Source organism: Microcaecilia unicolor, chromosome 1 (assembly GCF_901765095.1).
Source record: "Microcaecilia unicolor chromosome 1, aMicUni1.1, whole genome shotgun sequence".
In the NCBI taxonomy this organism is placed as follows: Eukaryota; Metazoa; Chordata; class Amphibia; order Gymnophiona; family Siphonopidae; genus Microcaecilia; species Microcaecilia unicolor.
In genome coordinates, this window is record NC_044031.1 from 655,824,398 (window position 1) to 655,843,427 (window position 19,030).

Here is a 19,030-nt window from a genome sequence, read left to right on the forward strand (position 1 = left end):
ATCTTAGTAGCAATTTGTTATGAGATAACTTGGCCATTGATGGTCTCCAACATTTTCAAAAACCACGTGGGAAGATGGAGACTAATTCACTACCCCCTCAAATATAGCTAAAGGACCATAATACAGACCATAATTTTTTTTCTGCTAATATGTTTGTTGATTAGTTGTAGCACTGGTGCAGTCCTGAAAGTTTAGGTTCTCAGATCTCTCTTGGACAATACATATTTGTAAGGCAGTCAAAAGTGGATGACCTCTCCAGCCACCTGGAGATTAGGATGAAAGGAGAAATTTTGATATAGGATTAGGGTTGTCACAATTCTCATTTCTTAAACAAATACAAGGCAGGCCATAGCACAGACCAAGAGAAAGGATGGAAACGAAAGACCGATAGAAAGTTACTATGATGGATAGCAACATACCTGGTCCCCAAAACACCACTGAGTAGATAACCCATCACTGCTGTGACTTACAGAAGAGCATTAGGAAGGTTTGGTGACGTTATATAAGTTCTGGTACAAGTACAAATCAAAGTACTGAGGGGAAAACACAAGACCTCATAATTTACACTTGATCTATATTTACAGTTAAAGTTTTGATGACACTCAACCACTTCACTTGAAAAAGATTCTTTTTTTCCTATAGATTCAAATGGATGAAAAAGGTTTTTCCCTTTTTGTCTTGGATCCCTACAGTTTATCTACTGCTATATACAACCAACATGATGAAATTCTGCAGTGTAAAGAGGATTTTAAAAGCCCTCCACTCCATATCTACAGTATGATACCTGGGGCAGAAAGTGCTTTGGTCCACTACAAACATGTAGATCAGTGTTGCTCCAGGCAGTTCTGAAATACTAATAACCTGTCTGGTTTTCAGGATATTCATCATGAATTTTTATGAGATTTTTGTATGCAACAGATATAGTGCCTACAAATCTAGGTCATGAATCTTCACTGTGAACATCCTGAAAAAGACTGAGAAAGCAGCAAAATTGCTTCATATAAACTTGAAGCCTAGCTCCCTTGCATCAGCCTGCTGTAAACATGTGAAGGGAGTTCTCATATCCTAGGGCTAAAATCCTATTTCTAGGTTCTTATTTACCAATAGCCAAAACATATAGAGGTCCCTGTACCCAAAAGCTCAACAAGCACCTAAATTTTCAACTAAATACCAATCAAGGCCAAAGATTTCAAGCTGCAGCAGCACTAGAAAGGAAGTCTTTTTGGCACTATCCTGAAAGAAGAGAGAGACAATGAAACTTTCTTTCATGTCTAAGAAATAAACCGTGATGGCATTGTGTAAGTCAAGAAAACACCTGCTGCATCACTGGATGCTCAGAGATAAATCATTAGTCCTTGGTCTACTGAAGATTTATAAGCTGGTAGGAAAAAGACTTCCACTAACACAAGGGGCACAACATTTTTATTTATTTTAAATATGGCTAAGAAAATGTTCTGTCTCTCCCAGTCTTATGCTTTTTAGGGAAAAGGAAGGGTCCAACTTAGTAATGGCGTTCTCCATAGGTAGCTCAATGTAAAATTTCTCTTTGCTTCATCAAACTTGGCTTTTGCTCCAAGCAACTTAACTTAGAAAGTAGTTGAACGTGATGAAGCTAGTTTATTATTTTTTTTTAAGTCTATTTTGCAGTTTAATATACAGTGTCTCTGGTAAAATAAAGCCCTATAAATGAAAATGCTACTTGAATGTACCAATTAAATGTGTGTACATTTCAGACTTCCATGGAGATTCTGAAATTATTCACATAAAGACCCAAAAAGAGTATTTTAGTACCTAACATAGCTAGTGGAGGATTCCCCCCCCCCCCCCCCCCCACCATCAACCCATAGAAAAGGTTATAGTTAGCTATCTCAGGCTATGTTGCAGGTATGCGCTCATTAACAAAAAATTATGTCTTACCTGATAATTTTCTTTCCTTTAATCACAGCAGATGAATCCAGACACTTATGGGTTGTGACCACCTACCAGCAGGTGGAGATAGAGAGCGCTGAACTGAAGTGCCTCATGGGATGGCAAGCTCCTTGGCCAGTCAGTATTCTCATAGTAGTACCACATTTCTCCTCCCCACAGAGCAAAATGATAAAACAAGAACTGTAACATGTAAAATAATTCCCACAATCTACCTCAGATGCAAAAAAAATGCAGCAACGTGGTTCAGCAGAGAATCTAACTGATATGACCCAACAAAAAAAGCTTAGGTCCAAATCAGCTGTGAACCTGAGACCCGCAGGTAGAAAGCCAGCCACCTTCCACAAGTATCTGGATTCATCTGCTGCGACTAAAGGAAAGAAAATTATCAGGCAAGATATAATTTTTCATTCCTTAGCGTCAGCAGCAGATGAATCCAGATACTTGTGGGATGTATCAAAGCAGTCCTTAAATAGGGTGGGAACATGAAGCTTCCGCGAAAGCCCCGATACTCCAAAGGATGCATCCGACCGAGTGGAGCCATACAAACGGAAGGCAGGAAGAAGGCATGCAAGGAAGACCATGCGTCGCTCCAGATAGGTCCTCCAGGGAGAACAGGACAGCTTCCACCCAGGGGAGCTGGTGCAGAAAGCACCTGGAACCAGGCTGGAAGAGGTTTACCTGCTAGGAGAGACAGAGACAAGATGGCTTGCTGAGTCCAGGAGGCTATCGCAGCCTTGGAAGCCGCAGTACCTTTTGAGATCTCGAATAAGGCAAGAACAAACTATCTTACCACTGGAACTTGTGGGCCACTCCACCCAAAAAAATGCTGGAGCACATGACAAACAGCAAGTAAACAGAAAGAATCAATGGCTGAAGGAAAGCAGAAACCAACCAAGGAAGAACAATCCTGGGACTGGGTGCAATGCCAGTCCTAAAGGAAAAACCTGTATGGTCTCGACACGACAAATCCTGGAGGTCCAAAAACCCGTCCTGGGGCTGATGCCGGTAACTGAAATAAACCAGGTCGTCCTGTAATGACAGGGACCCTCCGGACGAGGCTGAGAGGGATTCTAGCAGAAGAACAGGTAGAATGGCCCTCAGGAAGATGCTGAGTCATGAGCACCCAGATCTGCCACCAACTTCGCCAAGTCCTGACCAAACAGCTGTCACTAAGACATAGGGTCAACTAGCAGCTGGATGAAAACCGCACCTGCTGCCCAGAGACCCAACTTTGAATGACAGGTGTGACTGCCAAAGACCTCTGCTCAGCCGATGCCAGAAGCAAGACATACAAGGACTTCTGACAACAATGCCAGCCCCGACCGCTCATTCGGCCATGCCGAAGAAGGGTGGCCATCGGACTCCTAAAAGGAACCCGAAAGCTGGTACACCCCACCATAGAATACCCAAGCCGCCGACGAGGTGCAGACAAGTCACCTGCAGAGAGACAGAACACTACCAAGGTGACAGCAGAAGGCTGCATTGCCACTATCAGGCCAGGCTGAGATTCCCTGGGAAGGCTCAAAGAGCTGGATCCAGCTGAGAAGAATCCTCTGAAGATTTGAAGAGGAATCCAACCTATGGAAAAAACGTTACAGCAGGATACCAGAGTGTCCAGTACCAGCACCTACTCTCAGGCTGCAGGACATGGAAAAGGAAGCAGAGCAGAACTTGTATAAAAAAAAATCCTGTGCTAAGGCACAACAGGAAGAATGTCCACGTGCCACCGAAGCAGACTATTACCTACAGATACTCCAAGATAGTCTGTGAAAGGCATGGACACTTGGTGAAAATGCACACTCGGCAAAAAGCTCGAAGAAGTGTAGCACTCTGAGGAAACTTGCAGCCTCTCATGAAAGGATGAGTTGCAAAGCAGCCAATCAGTGAGGAATGGATGTACCTGCAAACCGGACCTGCAAATGAAGACTGCCACAACTACCCTGCCGTGGAGATAATGGCCTTGGAGATGGGAAAAGCCGAAAGACATATCCATAAAAGAAAAACGGCTCCAGACTACAAATCCCAGAAAAACTTCTGAGGAGAGGTCAAAAGGGAACATGCTGTTTGAGATTCAGGGAGATTAGAAAATGTCTGTGGAACCAACTAGGACAGGCAGCAAGGTTCCCATTGCAAGCTGTTGAACCTTGAACACTGGTTAACTTTGGATGTCCAAACCTTGGGAAAGGAAGCTCCTGTCTGGGAACTACAATGAAAATGGAAGAACGCCCTGTCCTTCAAGCAGAGCTAGAGACAGTCTCAACTGCATCCCAAAGAAGGAGCGTTGCAGTGTGGTGAACCATTAGAGAAATGGACGGGAGCTTGAATAGCGACACCAAAGAAATCTATTGCGGAAAGGAAGAAGTACAGTCCACAAGCCTGCTCTAGCATGTCCCAGTCAAGTGTGTGGGACATGGCCTACTACTCTCTTGGAACCAAGAGAGGCGTCGTGCCATATGGAAAATCCGAGGAGAGAACCAAGACTTGATCATGGGGAGAAGCGGAAATGTAAAGGTTTCCCTATGGCAAACTCAAAGACTTGGAGTACCCAGTCCTAGAGCCACCTGCCCTAGAGCTGCTGCAAATAAAGTGTAGCTCTAAAAGGCACGTGGCTAAATGTGACTTAGCCACAACCCCAGCTGTCCAGTGCCTAGGCCAGAGCTATAGCTTCGCTGGGAGCACCAAGAAGAGACTGATGGGGCTATGCACAAGAACCTGTAAACCTGGCTGCACAGTGAAGCCAACATAGCCAACTAGTGAGTCAGAGTCAGAGCTAGAAGACATAGCAGAATATGGCTGTCTTACCATCAGGTAGCAGACCTGAATCAGCCACCACTGGTTCCGTGTGCACGCTGCAAAGAGTAAGCCAGATGCCAAACAGAAAGAAGCTCTGTAACTGCTCCAGGTGTCTAAGATGAGGAAAAGAGAGAAATACAGGAAAGGTCTTGGGGACCCAAGGACACCCGACGACTGGTGCCTCTTCAACAGTGGTTGCTGAAGTTGTCCTGCAAGCGAGATGACAATTGCAGTGTTCAATACCATTGCAGCTAGAGTGAACTGCCCAGGCATGTAACATAAGGATTATGGGGGAGAGAGGTAAAATATGGCCAATTTGAATATGACCAAGTTCCACAGCATCTTAACTTAGGTCCAAATCAACCGTGAACCTAAGATCAGCAGGTAGAAAGCCAGCCACCTTCCAGAAGAAAAACTTAAGGAGCACCTGGAGGCAACCCCCAGCAGACACCGAAAATCCCACTCTTCCCTTGAAACCATGGAGACAAGGAGAAACAGGGACATCGTGCCCCAGTGCAGAAACAAAAGTCTCCTTAAAAAAAAGGTTTGGATAATTCCTAAAAGAAAAGTCTATAAGCCATTACTAAGCTGGACTTGGGAAAATCCACTGCATCTTCTAGGAGAATAAAATCTGTTTAACTGTTCTGGGATCTTACCAGGTACTGTGACCTGGATTGGCCACTGTTGAAAACAGTATGCTGGGCTTGATGGATCTTTGGTCTGTCCCAGTATGGCAGTGCTTTTGATCTCATGTTCTTATGACTCCACATCAAACACCTTGCAAAGATGTTGAAAAGGAAATACCTGCACAGGTAATAGAAAAAGTGTTCTAGGGTCAACAGAAGTGCCACAACTGAAGGGAGTGAAACTTCCAGAGTGTGCTTTCCTCTTTTTTTTTTTTTTTTTTTGTTGTTGTTAAATTGTCCCATACCAAAAGGTAAGGGGATTCCAAGCCCCCTCAAACGGGGCCCCAAAGGGAGAACACGAACTAGACAAACTAAAAAGTCTAACTTCCCTGGAAGACTGCCATGATAGTGAATTCTGAGTCCTCGCAAAGGAGCAACTCTGGAACCTGAAGGTACAGCAGAAACTCACACCCAACAACAAGGACTGCCCAAAGTCTGCTGTCACCAACAAAGCCCACTTTGGGTCGATGCCACTGTTCCCGCACATGGTGGGAAAGGGCATGCCATGGAAGTTGCAGACCCTCTAAGCCACCACCTCTAAGCCACCATGCCCTACTCCTAGGACACTCCTAGCCGCCACTGAGAAGGGCAGGAGAAAGCACCTGGGTAATTCCTCTGAAGGAATGCCGTGCACCTCGGGACAGCGTTTGGTGGCCTCAAAGAGACAACTTGCCCCCATGTTCCCTGTAGCCATGCAGACTCAAACTATCTCAAAGGCCCCTGCAGAATGAAGTACCAAAAGAGAACCAGATCTCCCTCAGTCAAGCCCACCTCCCCTGTCTCCTCTGAGCCAGGAGCCAAGTGAAGAGGTCGGTAGGCAGCAGAAACCCAACATGAAGTCACATCTGCGCCTAACAGAATGTGCTGTCTTGCCAATTCATTCTTTTTTCTTTAACTAGAAATAGAGATCCAGCGCCAAAGTGATAGAATACCCCCTCGCAGATGATCTCCCCGGGAACAGTCCCAGATCTGTACGGGAAGACCAGCACCAAAGAGACAGAAGGAAAATAGACCGTCCTGTCCTACCTGGCACTCGCGCTAGCAATATGGCTGCCGAAGCCCCACTAGTACCATGAGATGAGCATCCCGCACGTGGGAACAGTCAAGTCAGTAAGGTCTGCACAGGCACTTACTAGGGAGACCATTGTGAGCCCGTAACCCCACTGGGACAAGAACAGTCGCTGCACTCCCCGCCCAACCGCGGAAGCAGCGAGTACACCTCTGCAGTCACCCCATGAATGGGATTAAAACTGCAGGTTGCACCATAGCAGAGGTAAGAAAAAGAAGACTCACCCCAGGGCGCTGACAACAGCCCTGTTTGTGTCCCAATGCAGCTAGAGTCAGAGCGTCATCCTCTCTTACTATAGCCCTGATACTGGGGTACCGGTATCTCTCCTGAAGTGAGATGAAGGTTCAAAATCAAAGATCCCAAACGCATGACTCGCTTTTCTTTCAGCTGAACTGCCACAGCATGGAGGAAGGATGAAGGAGTAGGGCAGGGACCTGGGGTGACCAGATGTACCCCATAAAGGCGGGACTGCTCAGCCTGCACACCTCCACTAAACTGGAAACCCAGAACAGCAGGTAGTACCAGATGAGGCCAGGAGCTTGTGAGACCATCCATCTGCCTGCTGGAGACAGAGAATACTGACTGGCCAAGGAGCATGCCATCCTATGAGGTACTTCAGTTCAGACCTCTATCTCCACCTGCTGGTAGATGGTCACATCCCACAAGTATCTGGATTCATCTGCTGCTGACACTAAGGAACTCCAAATTACATATGGAACAATGGAACAAATTCTCATTCTTCCTCTCCCTCCCAAACCCCTGCCAATTTATTGTATGCCTGTTTTGACTGATAATTATATACCAGATTCTGATGCACACAGCTTGAACAACAGGGCAGGTCAGCCAGCCATTTCACAACTAGCATTAACTTAAGCATGAATAAAGGCATTGTTTTCTGTCACTATACCTTGACACAATGAGCTTAAGGCCTTGAGTAGTTTAAATTGCAAGCTGTACACTGTTCTCATTAGCATGTGGTACCTGCTAAGAATTAACAAGGGAGCCCTTACCACCTCCTATATAGAAGGCGCTAAGTGCTCCTGCATTAATTCTTGTGTTATTCAGTTAGCATGTGCTAATAACATGCCAGCCAGAATGCCCACCTCCTGCCCATGACATGCTCCATTCAAAAAAAAAAAAAATCTAAAAATTAGGCAATGTATGGGTTGGTGCGCGCCAACAGGCAAAAATCAGACAATGCTTGTTTGCATGTGCTAACCGCACATTAAGGGCTTAAAGCCCTTCAGTATGTTTAGGCTGCAGTGATACTAATCTTCTAACAGAGTAATCCTGGTAAAGAAAGTTCTGGTACTGTTCCAAATTATTACACAGACCTTTCCAAGGCAAACTGACTACAGCCAGTGCTCACACATACTCTACTTAAACCCTAAAGTACTCAAGCTTCTAATTATCTATCCAGCTATTGGCATTTAGTTTTGGCACTATGGAAGAGAAAAGGAGAAATCTAGCTGAGTTTAGAGGACAGAAAAATTTAGCTAATTAGAGTACATGACAGAGATAACTCTTTCCCACATCATTTTAAAGAGAAAGTACAAACAAGGCAGATGCTGTGTGTCAAGCCGAGATGTGGTGTAAGGAAGACCTTCCACAGGGGTTGAGCAATGACAGATAAAACTTTGCTGTCACTTTAGCCAACCAGTGTAAAAAAACATCACTTATACCTTTAGACAACAGCTGCTGCCCTTATGACAACTTTCTCAGCTATAGATTGCATAACTGTACAGTGCTCCACCACAATGCTGGTAACCTAAAAGGGTGAACCAAACAAGATTCAGTGCAGTCAGTGAAGGCTGAAACCATGAGCAAAACTTGCCAGAACAGGAAAGAAACTCACCATAAACTACTTCATATGCCTTACCACCATTGAGAATGTGTGCACTTATTTTTGTACTGCTGGCCTGCTCTTCCCATTTTAGTTCAAAGATCATGATGCTAATATGGTTACACCACTTACTGATACAACACAAGAACTCAAATAACAGCTGTACTCTACTGCATATCTATTTTTGAATGCTTCATAACAAAAAAATCCCAATCACCACAAGAAGCCCATCTGCAGGCAGACTTCACCTGAACGAGAAGATCTCTTACAGCAAAAGGCGTATAGGATACATCCCAACTGGCTGGGCTCCTATAAAATGTAAACAGTATGTCAAATCAGGACTGCAGGAACTTGTCTCTCTCGTCATAGCCACAGGGATTATGTTGGGTTTCTCTGCAATAATGCTTGCATATTTTTATTGAATTTACTCAAAACATCCACTACGATGGCTCTCAAAGGCCAGTCACAAATGTATTAAGTTAGTCTAGGGGGTTCTCAACCATGTTCCTCAGGACACACCCGGTCACTCAGATTTTCAGGATACTCACAATGAATGTACGTGAAAATCTCATGCATATTGACTGTGGATATCTTGAAAACCAGACTGGCTTGGTGTGTCCCTAGGACTGGGTTAAGAACCCCTGAGTTTGTCCAAGGAACAGGTATCCCCTTGTCACTTTTTTGTTGGCCTTTTATTTCTATATTAGTACCAATTCAAGGGATACTCGCAACTAAACTGGAGTGAAAGTTATAATAACCAAAATTGGCAAAAATACTCCAGCTCAAATGCAAACATAAAAAAAATGTTTTAATTAAACATATCAAAAATACACAGTATCATACCTAACTCACTCATACCAAAAGGTTTGGACGGCTTCCTAAAGTCCATAGACCATTATTAAATGGACTTGGGGAAAATCCACTATTTCTGGGATAAGCAGTATAAAATGTTTTGTACATTTTGGGGATCTTGCCGGTTATCTGTGACCTGGATTGGCCACTGTTGGAAACAGGATGCTGGGCTCGATGGACCTTTGGTCTTTCCCAGTATGGCAATACTTACGTACTTATGTATCTTCCACACAAACCACACAGTGTAGTCCTATTAATACAAAACAAATACACAACCAAAGAGTATACAGCAAAAGAGTTCAAAAAGAATCTACCCAATTTTCACTTGGGCTAAAAGTCAATTTAAGAGGACTACTGCAACTCAAATGATATAACCATCACCAGGAACATCCAGGCATGTAAATGTCCTCCAACAACGATGTTTTCATCCAAGACAATAAAAAAAAAATCACTTAATCAAAATATCACTTGTTTAGACTCGGTGTTCTTTTCCATATTAATAAGAAACCAGCTGAAGATCTTAGAATCACTGAAAATCTTTTGGTGCATGGTGTATGAACGCCATATGGTGACCACACTATCAAATAATCAATAGTTCCCCAATGCGGAACCACATTTTGCAATGCTTCATCAGGAGGAACAAATAAAGTCTCTGTAAACAAAGTGCACCTTTTATATTTTAATCAAATTTCTGCTTAGTCTAAATTTATAGCATTATGACTGCTTACCGGAGGGACTATATCCAAATCTCGCCGACAACTGTCGACCTCAAGCAAAAATGCCCTTACAAACTTCTACCGGGTTTAAATAACCCCACAACCCGCTCACATGAAATCATTTAGAATCACAAAGCTGAAATCACCACTCCACCTCTGAGTTTAAACCTCCAGGAGCCACCGTGTTCCAATAAAAAATAAAGCATTGTTCCTGAGCCAATAAGCTCGCAGTGACATCACCACCCCTATGCAAAATAACATGTGACTGCGCAATAAATCACAAATCATCAACGGAATGCCCTTTGGTCGACCCATGCCACAAGTCTTTTTGGACTCTTTTGCTATTTACTCTTTGGTTGTGTGTTTGTTTTGTAATATAGGTCTACACCGAGTGGCTTGTGTAGAAGATATAAATGGTAGGAGTTAGAGTATGATACATGCAGTGCTTTTTTTGTGCTGGTACGCAACGGTACGGCGTACCGGCACATTTTTTTGCGGCCCCCCCCATGACACTCCGGGCGAGTCCTGCACTTACTTTTTTTTTTTTTTAAAGACTCAGAACGCGCGAACGATGCAGCCAGCAGCGATTGAAAGAGGCTGTCTGTGTCGGAGCTTCCCTCACCCTCTGCGAGTCCCGCCTTCGTTGTTACAACTTCCTGTTTCCGCATAGGCGGGACTCGCAGAGGGTGAGGGAAGCTCCGACGCAGACGCCAGACACTTTCAATCGCTGCCGGCTGCATCGTTCGCGCGTTCTGAGTCTTAAAAAAAAAAAAAAAAAAAAAAAAGTAAGGTCAGGACTCGCCGGGAATGTCGCCGGGGGGGGGGGGGGGGGGGGCAAAAAAAGGTCCAAGAATTGCTGGACATGGGAGAGGAGAGGACAGGGAACGGAGAATTGGTGGTGGACATTGCTGGGAGGGGGAGGGGAGGGAACGGAGAATTGGTGGTGGACATTGCTGGGAGGGGAGGGCAGGGAATGGAGAATTGGTGGTGGACATTGTTGGGAGGGGAGGGCAGGGAATGGAGAATTGGTGGTGGACATTGTTTGGAGAGGAGGGGAGGGGAGGGCAGGGAACGGAGAATTGGTGGTGGACATGGCTGGGAGGGGAGGGCAGGGAACGGAGAATTGCTGGACATGGCTGGGAGGACAGGGAACGAAGAATTGCTGGACATTGCTGGAAGGGGAGGGCAGGGAACAGAGAATTGCTGGACATTGCTGGGAGGGGAGGGCATGGAACAGAGAATTGCTGGACATTGCTGGGAGGGGAGGCCAGGGAACGGAGAATTGCTGGACATTGCTGGAAGGGGAGGGGAGGCCAGGGAACGGAGAATTGCTGGACATTGCTGGAAGGGGAGGGGAGGCCAGGGAACGGAGAATTGCTGGACATTGCTGGAAGGGGAGGGCAGGGAACAGAGAATTGCTGGACATTGCTGGGAGGGGAGGGCAGGGAACGGAGAATTGCTGGACATGGCTGGGAGGGGAGGGAACGGAGAATTGCTGGACATTGCTGGGAGAGGAGGGCAGGGAACAGAAAATTGCCGGAAGGGGAGGGCAGGGAACGGAGAATTGCTGGACATGGCTGGGAGGGGAGGGCAGGGAACGGAGAATTGCTGGACATGGCTGGGAGGGAAGGGAACAGAGAATTGCTGGACACTGCTGGGAGAGGAGGGCAGGGAACGGAAATTTGCTGGACAATGCTGGAAGGGGAGGGCAGGGAACAGAGAATTGCTGGACATGGCTGGGAGGGAAGGGAACAGAGAATTGCTGGACATTGCTGGGAGGGGAGGGCAGGGAAGAGAGAATCGTTGGACATGGATGGCAGGGGGCAGAGAAGAATCGCTGGACATGGATGGCAGGGGAGGACGGGACAGAAGAGAATCGGTGGACATGGGAGGGCAGGGGAGAGAGGAGACATGCTGGACATGGATGGAGGGGAGGTAAGATAGGAAGGAGATGCACATGGATGAGATGGCAGGGGAGGAAGGAGAAATACTGGAAATGGATGGAGAGGAGAGCAGGAGATAGAGGAGAATTGCTGGACATGGATGGATGGAGGGGTTGGCGGGGAGAGAGGCGAAATGCTGTACATGGAAGAATAAAGGAGGAAAGTAAAGAAATAAATGGAAAGGAAGCCCTGGAAACGGAGTTAAGAGAACAGATAGAGAGCAGCAGAATCAGACACTTGGACCAGTATGGATAGAAAACAGTCACCAGACAACAAAGGTAGAAAAATCATTTTATTTTCCTTTTAGTGTTTGGAATTTGTCCAATTTGAGAATTTACATCTGCTGTCTTATTTTGCACTGGGTATACTGGAGCTGTAACATCTTACAGAAATGATTTATAATGAAAAAGAATCACAAGTTATTGTTTTTCTACTATACCAGTATATTTTCAATAATGTCTGTTTATATGCGCCATGGCTGGTATAAGGGGTGTGGTTAATGTGGGTGTGGCTATCATAGGGGTGGAGCCATATGTGGTGACTCCGCCCATGAGTACCGGCACCTTTTTTTCTACAAAAAAAGCACTGGATACATGTATTTTTGATATGTTTAATTAAAACATTTTCATAGTATGTTTGCACTTGAGCTGGAGTATTTTTGCCAATTTTAGCTTTTATTTCTATAGATATAAACAGAATAACCCAGCAACCAAACTACTTCTCACCAATTAACTGAATACCTACTCACAGATCTGAACTTCAAGGGGATTTTACTGGGGCAAGAGGGAGAAAAAGCAAATGACTTGCTGCTTATCTGCTAGAATTCACTACACCATGAGGGCACCACTTTAAGTTCTTTTATATTAGATATTACATATTACTAACTTCTACTGAAACCCATGCCTAAATGTAAGCAACAGAAGAGAGGTGGCTGCAGAACAGATACATCTGAAGCTGAATGTCAACACAGAAAAAAAAGAAACAGAAAGAACATGAAACCTTCCACTTAGACAGCTCTAAACATATGAACTACATCTGGTCACAAGAATGCAGGCAGCACTGCAATCATACCTGTCATGTGGTGCCCTGTTGGCAAAGTGGATGTAAAGGCTTAAAATACTCTACCTCTGCCACAAAATGAAGTGTAACTACAATGCTCATGCGGTAACCCTCTGATTTATCATCTCTCACAGGTTTTAAACTTCCTACACTAACATTTCTGCATTAATATTAAGCACATCTAGTTTCTAAAGATCTCTTTTGGTGCAAGTGCTGGTACAACTGAATATTTCCCTTTCCTTAGCAACTCTTCTCAGCAAGCAAGTCTCAACTGTGCACAGAAAGCATGCTGTGCAAAGAAATGTTTTAATTCACAGCTCTGAAATGCCAGTATACAGCACATACAAACAAAACAAAGACAAAACTCTCCATGGCAACAGCAAGTGGAAGTTTAGATGAAAAGACAGGACTGCAGGGCTCAGAAATTCTGACTGGTATACATGTTCCAGCCTCAGCCTTTGGTTGCACTCCTACCTAACTAGCAAGGTATTTGGCCTTCTAAGGCCCCTCCATGGTCCTGTTACTTCAATTATAACAGAAAAGGACACAAGCCTATTCCTTTTATCAGAACTAACATTAAAACATTTTGTCTGGTTTTAGGCGATATGTTTCTAAAAAGAGAGCATCCTAATGTTGCACAAACAAAAATGTGTAACATAGGCAACCTGTGCTAGGTGACAGTGCTTCTCCCTCGCTTTCAATGACAGCAGGAGCCTCCTCTGTAGCTGTTGTAAATATCCTCATCAGCCCACACAGTAACCATCCTCTTTATTTTCAAGGACTGGCTTTGTGAGGTCTTTCACAAAATGTCACAAAAACAAAGCTCCAACTGGACAGCACTGTCTGCACAGTACTGTGCACTTTCTTTTGCTTGAAATAATTTTGTGAAACATCATATCTCCACAGCCTCAAAGTTCAACACTTTTAATCCTTCTGTAACATGGTCATGAAGTTCTTGTAACTTCAGCAACTTGATCACTTCTTTTCTCTGTGCTGTCTCTGGTCCTAAGTTGAGTGTAATGGAATAACAAACTTGCAACCAAATGGGGAATGGTAGATGATTCCCACTTCCTGAAAGACCTTTTGAGGGATTCCAATATCACAGAGGTACACACGCCCTGCCCGCTCCCCCAATGGCAAAGGCAAACCCAGCTCTAAGGACCATTTGGCATCAATGCCTTGTTCCAGTTCATTCATGGGTGGGTCGATGCTAAGTACTGGTGCTCGATTCCGACTGGCCCATTCAACTGCTGCTTTGTACCAGGGTTGGTCACGCACGAATGCATTTTCATGACAGTCCAGGCAGCTAATCACTAAGTCCACAGGTGAATCAGGCAGATCTGCAAAACAAACAGCTTGATTAACTGAAGATCTTTAAAAATATAAGAAGCTGGGCAGCTCTAGCCACTCTCAACTGTATAAGAACAGTCACAAATACAGCAATGTTATATGATTAACTGGCTGCATGATCACACACTGTAACCAGATGTGGGAACTCTACCCTAGAAGGAGTATTGGCAAAAACAGTAGCAATATTAATGATGAGGTTACTATTCTGAATAGTCTGGTCTGTTGAAAGTTCCCTTGTAAAGAGAACCCAACTTGTTAAGTCTGAAGCATTCCGTAGAAAAGAATTACACAAGAAAGATACAATAAATCTTAACAATTTAATCTGGCTGACATATTTTAGTGTTTGGCATAAAGCAGCTACCATGCATAATTCTCTGGGGAAAAGAGACTAGAGATTTGAAGGCAGCAGTAGTTTTCTTTTCCAGATGTGAAGTTAAATTGTTTAGTCATTAAATGAGCATAAAAGAGCTGCTGTTCTATGGATACTCAGCTACCTGCTGACCAATGGAAGGCAAAGAAGTTGAACTATGTTTATGCTTGCATCCCCTATAATAAGAATCAGTGAGCCTTAATTTCACTCAGTTCCAGTTTGAATGAGGGCATGTGATGAAACACCTAGCCACCGGCCTGGGGCAAAACCTGTGGCCACCTGGATAGTCTTTCCCCAGCACATCTCAGGTCCACCTGCCACTTGTGCTCTACACTAGAATCTTCCTCCCTACCAACTGGGTCTCACTTGCCTGTGGATGAGTCTCCTATTCTCAGGTTATTTCCCGGTGGCTTCTACGTTACTGGGGCTACATTCTCAGGGGTCCCACAGTTCCCAGAAAGCACCCACAGACCAAAACACAAGCCGCCAGGATTCTTAGTCAATAAACTAATCAGGTTTACTGTCAAGAGTAGAACAGTGAACCATATAAACAGGTGGAAAAGAACAGGCAATAACAGATAACTGAATATGGATCAATATAAAACTATCTAAACATTTATCTACTACCTGAATAGTACCTGGGGAGTTCAGGAACAAGATATAGCTACTCACAGGTTATGAAGTCTAACTGTTCACAGGGTCTCTGGAAAAGAGAACCTTCTCTTTCCATCCCTTATCTGTGACTCAAAAATTACTTCACAGCTTAAGCTAAGCTTTTGGCAGGAAGAAGAAACTGATAGTTCTGTAACAACTTTACAAACAAAAGACAGTCACCACCTGCTGGCCAAAGAAAGGAAAAGCATATCATCATAAACAATAGCTATACAATTTTCAAGCAGGAAAATTCTGTTTCACCACAGGGCATATTTCATCTTTACATCCTTGGCCATTGTACAGTCCTAGCAGGTTTCTGGAAAAATTTTTGTCTCAACTCAAAGCATTTAGAATTACAAAAAAAAAAAAAAAAAAAAAAGTGTGCTTAACTCAGAACAGCAGAAAGTTATAGTGAAATGGTCCCACTATAGAGAAATTGGCTTCACAGTGATTCCAAGTAAATTCTCACACAAGATGGCCTCATTACAGAGGTGGCAGAAACCTAACTCCCATGTACAGTGACCTAAAAGCATATAACCTACTTGTCAGCATTGTAAAGATGTTAGAAAACCCCGGTTCTCTATACACAGGAGCCAAAGAACAGAAACTCTGATGGTCGACATTCTGAAGGCTCTTCACATTTCCTACCTTTCACAGTGGACACTTGCTGACCCTGTGTTCTGTTAAAGAGGTTCAGTTCATTGGTGACAGACTCCAGCATCTTGACAAAATTGGGTATGAAAAGAATGACATGAACATCGTGATTGGCAAGATGCCGTCCACAGCTGATGCCCTGAGCCCCTTTTACATGGGGTCCACACAGCATGGCCACAGTGGGACGCTGGTGAATATTTTTAGGGTTTAACCTATAAAAGAAAAAAAAGAAAAGAAAAGAAAGAAATGAAATTAGTCCTGATATACAATTATAGTACATGAAATGAACTACTACTACTACTACTACTAATTGACATTTCTAAAGCGCTACTAGGGTTACGCAGCACTGTACAATTTAAACATGGAAGGACAATCTAAAAGACAGATGTACAATCTAAAGACAAGTGTACAGTCAAAAGACAAGTGAAGAGTCCATCTGATAGGGCATACTATATTACACGAAAGGTTAGGTGCCGAAAGCAGCATTGAAGAGGTGAGTTTTAAGCAGAGATTTGAAGATGGGTAGGGAGGGGGCTTGGCGTAGGGGTTGAGGAAGATTGTTCCAGGCATAGGGTGAGGCAAGGCAGAATGAGCGGAGCCTGGAGTTGGCAGTGTGGAGAAGGGAACTGAAAGGAGGGATTTGTCCTGTGAGCGGAGGTTACGGGCGGGAACATAGGGGGAGATGAGGCTAGAGAGGTAGTGAGGAGCCACAGACCGGGTGCATTTGTAGGTAAGGAGGAGAATCTTGAATTGTATGTGGTATCTGATCGGAATCCAGTGAAGTGACTTGAGGAGAGGGGTGATGTGAGTATATCGGTTCTGGCGGAATATAAGACGTGCGGCAGCATTCTGAATGGATTGAAGGGGGGATAGATGGCTAAGTGAGAGGCCGGTGAGGAGTAAGTTGCAGTAGTCAAGGCGAGAGGTAATGAGAGAGTGGACGAGAGTTCGTGTGGTGTGCTCAGATAGGAAAGGGCGAATTTTGCTGATGTTGAAGAGGAAGAAGCGACAGGTCTTGGCAGTCTGTTGGATATGCGCAGAGAAGAAGAGGGAGGAGTCGAAGATGACACCGAGGTTGCGGGCAGATGGGACGGGGAGGATGAGGGTGTTATCAACTGAGATAGAGAGTGGAGGAAGAGGAGAGGTGGGTTTAGGTGGAAAGACGAGGAGCTCGGTTTTGGACATGTTCAGCTTCAGGTGGTGGTTGGACATCCAGGCAGCAATGTCGGATAAGCAGGCCGATACCTTGGCCTGGGTCTCCGCGGTGATGTCTGGTGTGGAGAGATATAGCTGGGTGTCATCAGCATAAAGATGATACTGAAAACCATGAGATGAGATCAGTGAGCCTAGGGAGGAGGTGTAGATTGAGAAGAGAAGGGGTCCAAGGACAGATCCCTGGGGAACTCCAACAGATAGTGGGATGGGAGTGGAGGAAGATCCATGAGAGTGTACTCTGAAGGTGCGGTGGGAGAGAGAAGAGGAGAACCAGGAAAGTACAGAGCCTTGGAACCCAAAAGAGGACAATGTGGCAAGAAGTAAATCATGATTGACAGTGTCAAACGCAGCAGATAGATTGAGGAGGATGAGGATGGAATAGTGGCCTCTGGATTTGGCGAGGAGCAGGTTGTTGCAGACTTTAGAGAGTGCAGTTTCTGTCGAGTGTAGAGGGCGAAAGCCGGATTGAAGTGGATCTAGGATGGCATGAGAGGAGAGAAAATCAATGCAGCGACTGTGAACGGCGCGTTCAAGTATTTTGGAGAGGAAGGGGAGGAGAGAGATGGGGCGGTAGTTGGAGGGGCAGGCAGGGTCAAAGTGATGGATTTTTTAGGAGAGGTGTGACTACAGCGTGCTTGAAGGTGTCAGGGACAGTTGCAGTGGAGAGAGAAAGGTTAAGGATGCGACAGATGGAGGGGGTGACAGTATGGGAGATGGTGTTAAGTAGGTTGGTGGGGAATGAAGAAGAAAAAAAGCTAAAGTTTGGAAATAGAGACACAACAGTTAAATCTTTGGTAACATAAGTACAGAATTCTAGATACCTATGCACTGAAAAAACTGCATGCAGGAGTATGACACGCATAATGTGCATCTGTTAGTAGGTCAACACTATACACAATCTAGCACAAGGGCTAAAAGCCCCAAGCGTGACCCTTGCCAGCAATGCTATGTCTCAACAGCAAGCATGAGAGGTGTGCAGGCCAAAAAATGTTTTGTTTAGCTTCTTATATAGTTGGTGAGGTTTAGGGGTTTTTTTTTAAATGTTTGTTTTGAGGAAATTTCATTAATAGTAAAAGCTGTACCGAAAAGCATATATTTTACTATTTGGCCAAATACAAATAATGAAAACTAGTATTCAGTCAAGTATGAATAATGGGCATTGAACTTTAACATAATAAATAATTAAAAATGCAACATAAAATCAGAGATTAAGTGTTTATTTCAGTAGGATTTGGCACAGTAGAGCCCCGGATTATTCATATTCAAATTTAAATCACTATTCGGCCAAATACGAATAATGTATTTGGGACTGAATTGAATATGAATATTCAGTACATCCCTAAAACAGTGTGTGCTTTTGTGTAATAACGCGCCTACTGAGGTCTTCAATAGGCACCTATAAAATCATTTCAGACATTGCCTACTGGCGCAACAGGTCCCTACTTAGCACTTCAACAGGCACTGCTTGACCAATATTGTGTATTATTAACAAAATGAGAAAAGCATGAAGGTTTTTTTTTTTTTTTTTTGAGGGGGGGGAGGTTTCCTGTTTGATTTTAAAAAATAAAATGACATTTTCCATATAATTTCAAACATGTATCTCTAGTACACAATCACACATGAACTGACCTACTGTGTCAGACCAAGGGTTCAATCTTACTAGCTCATTATCCTGTTCCCAACAGTGGCCAGTCCAGGTCACAACTACCTGACAGAGTCCCAAAAATCTCTTTAGCCTTTCCTCATATGAGATTCCTTCCATCCCCTTTATCATTTTGGTCATCCTGCTCTGTACCTTTTCCAGTTCCACTATATCTGAGATACAGCAACCAGAAGAACTGCACACATTAATCACCACAGAGCAATACAGAGGCATTGTGATATTATTTGATTTATT

At 44.3% G+C, this 19,030-nt stretch overlaps 1 protein-coding gene across 2 annotated transcripts in view; it reads right to left on the reverse strand.

Annotated features, from left to right (window-relative positions):
• Nucleotides 1-13,157: 13,157 nt before the first annotated feature.
• The window catches only part of EDC3 (enhancer of mRNA decapping 3), a 111,505-nt gene continuing 105,632 nt past the window's right edge, over nucleotides 13,158-19,030 (reverse strand). For both annotated transcript variants that reach the window (XM_030186480.1, XM_030186488.1), the window contains exons 6-7: nucleotides 15,913-16,130; nucleotides 13,158-14,230 (exon numbers count right to left, since the gene is read on the reverse strand). In XM_030186480.1, the coding sequence (XP_030042340.1) occupies nucleotides 13,896-14,230; nucleotides 15,913-16,130 (553 nt within the window). In that variant the 3' untranslated portion in view covers nucleotides 13,158-13,895. The remainder of the gene's footprint in view (nucleotides 14,231-15,912; nucleotides 16,131-19,030) is intronic.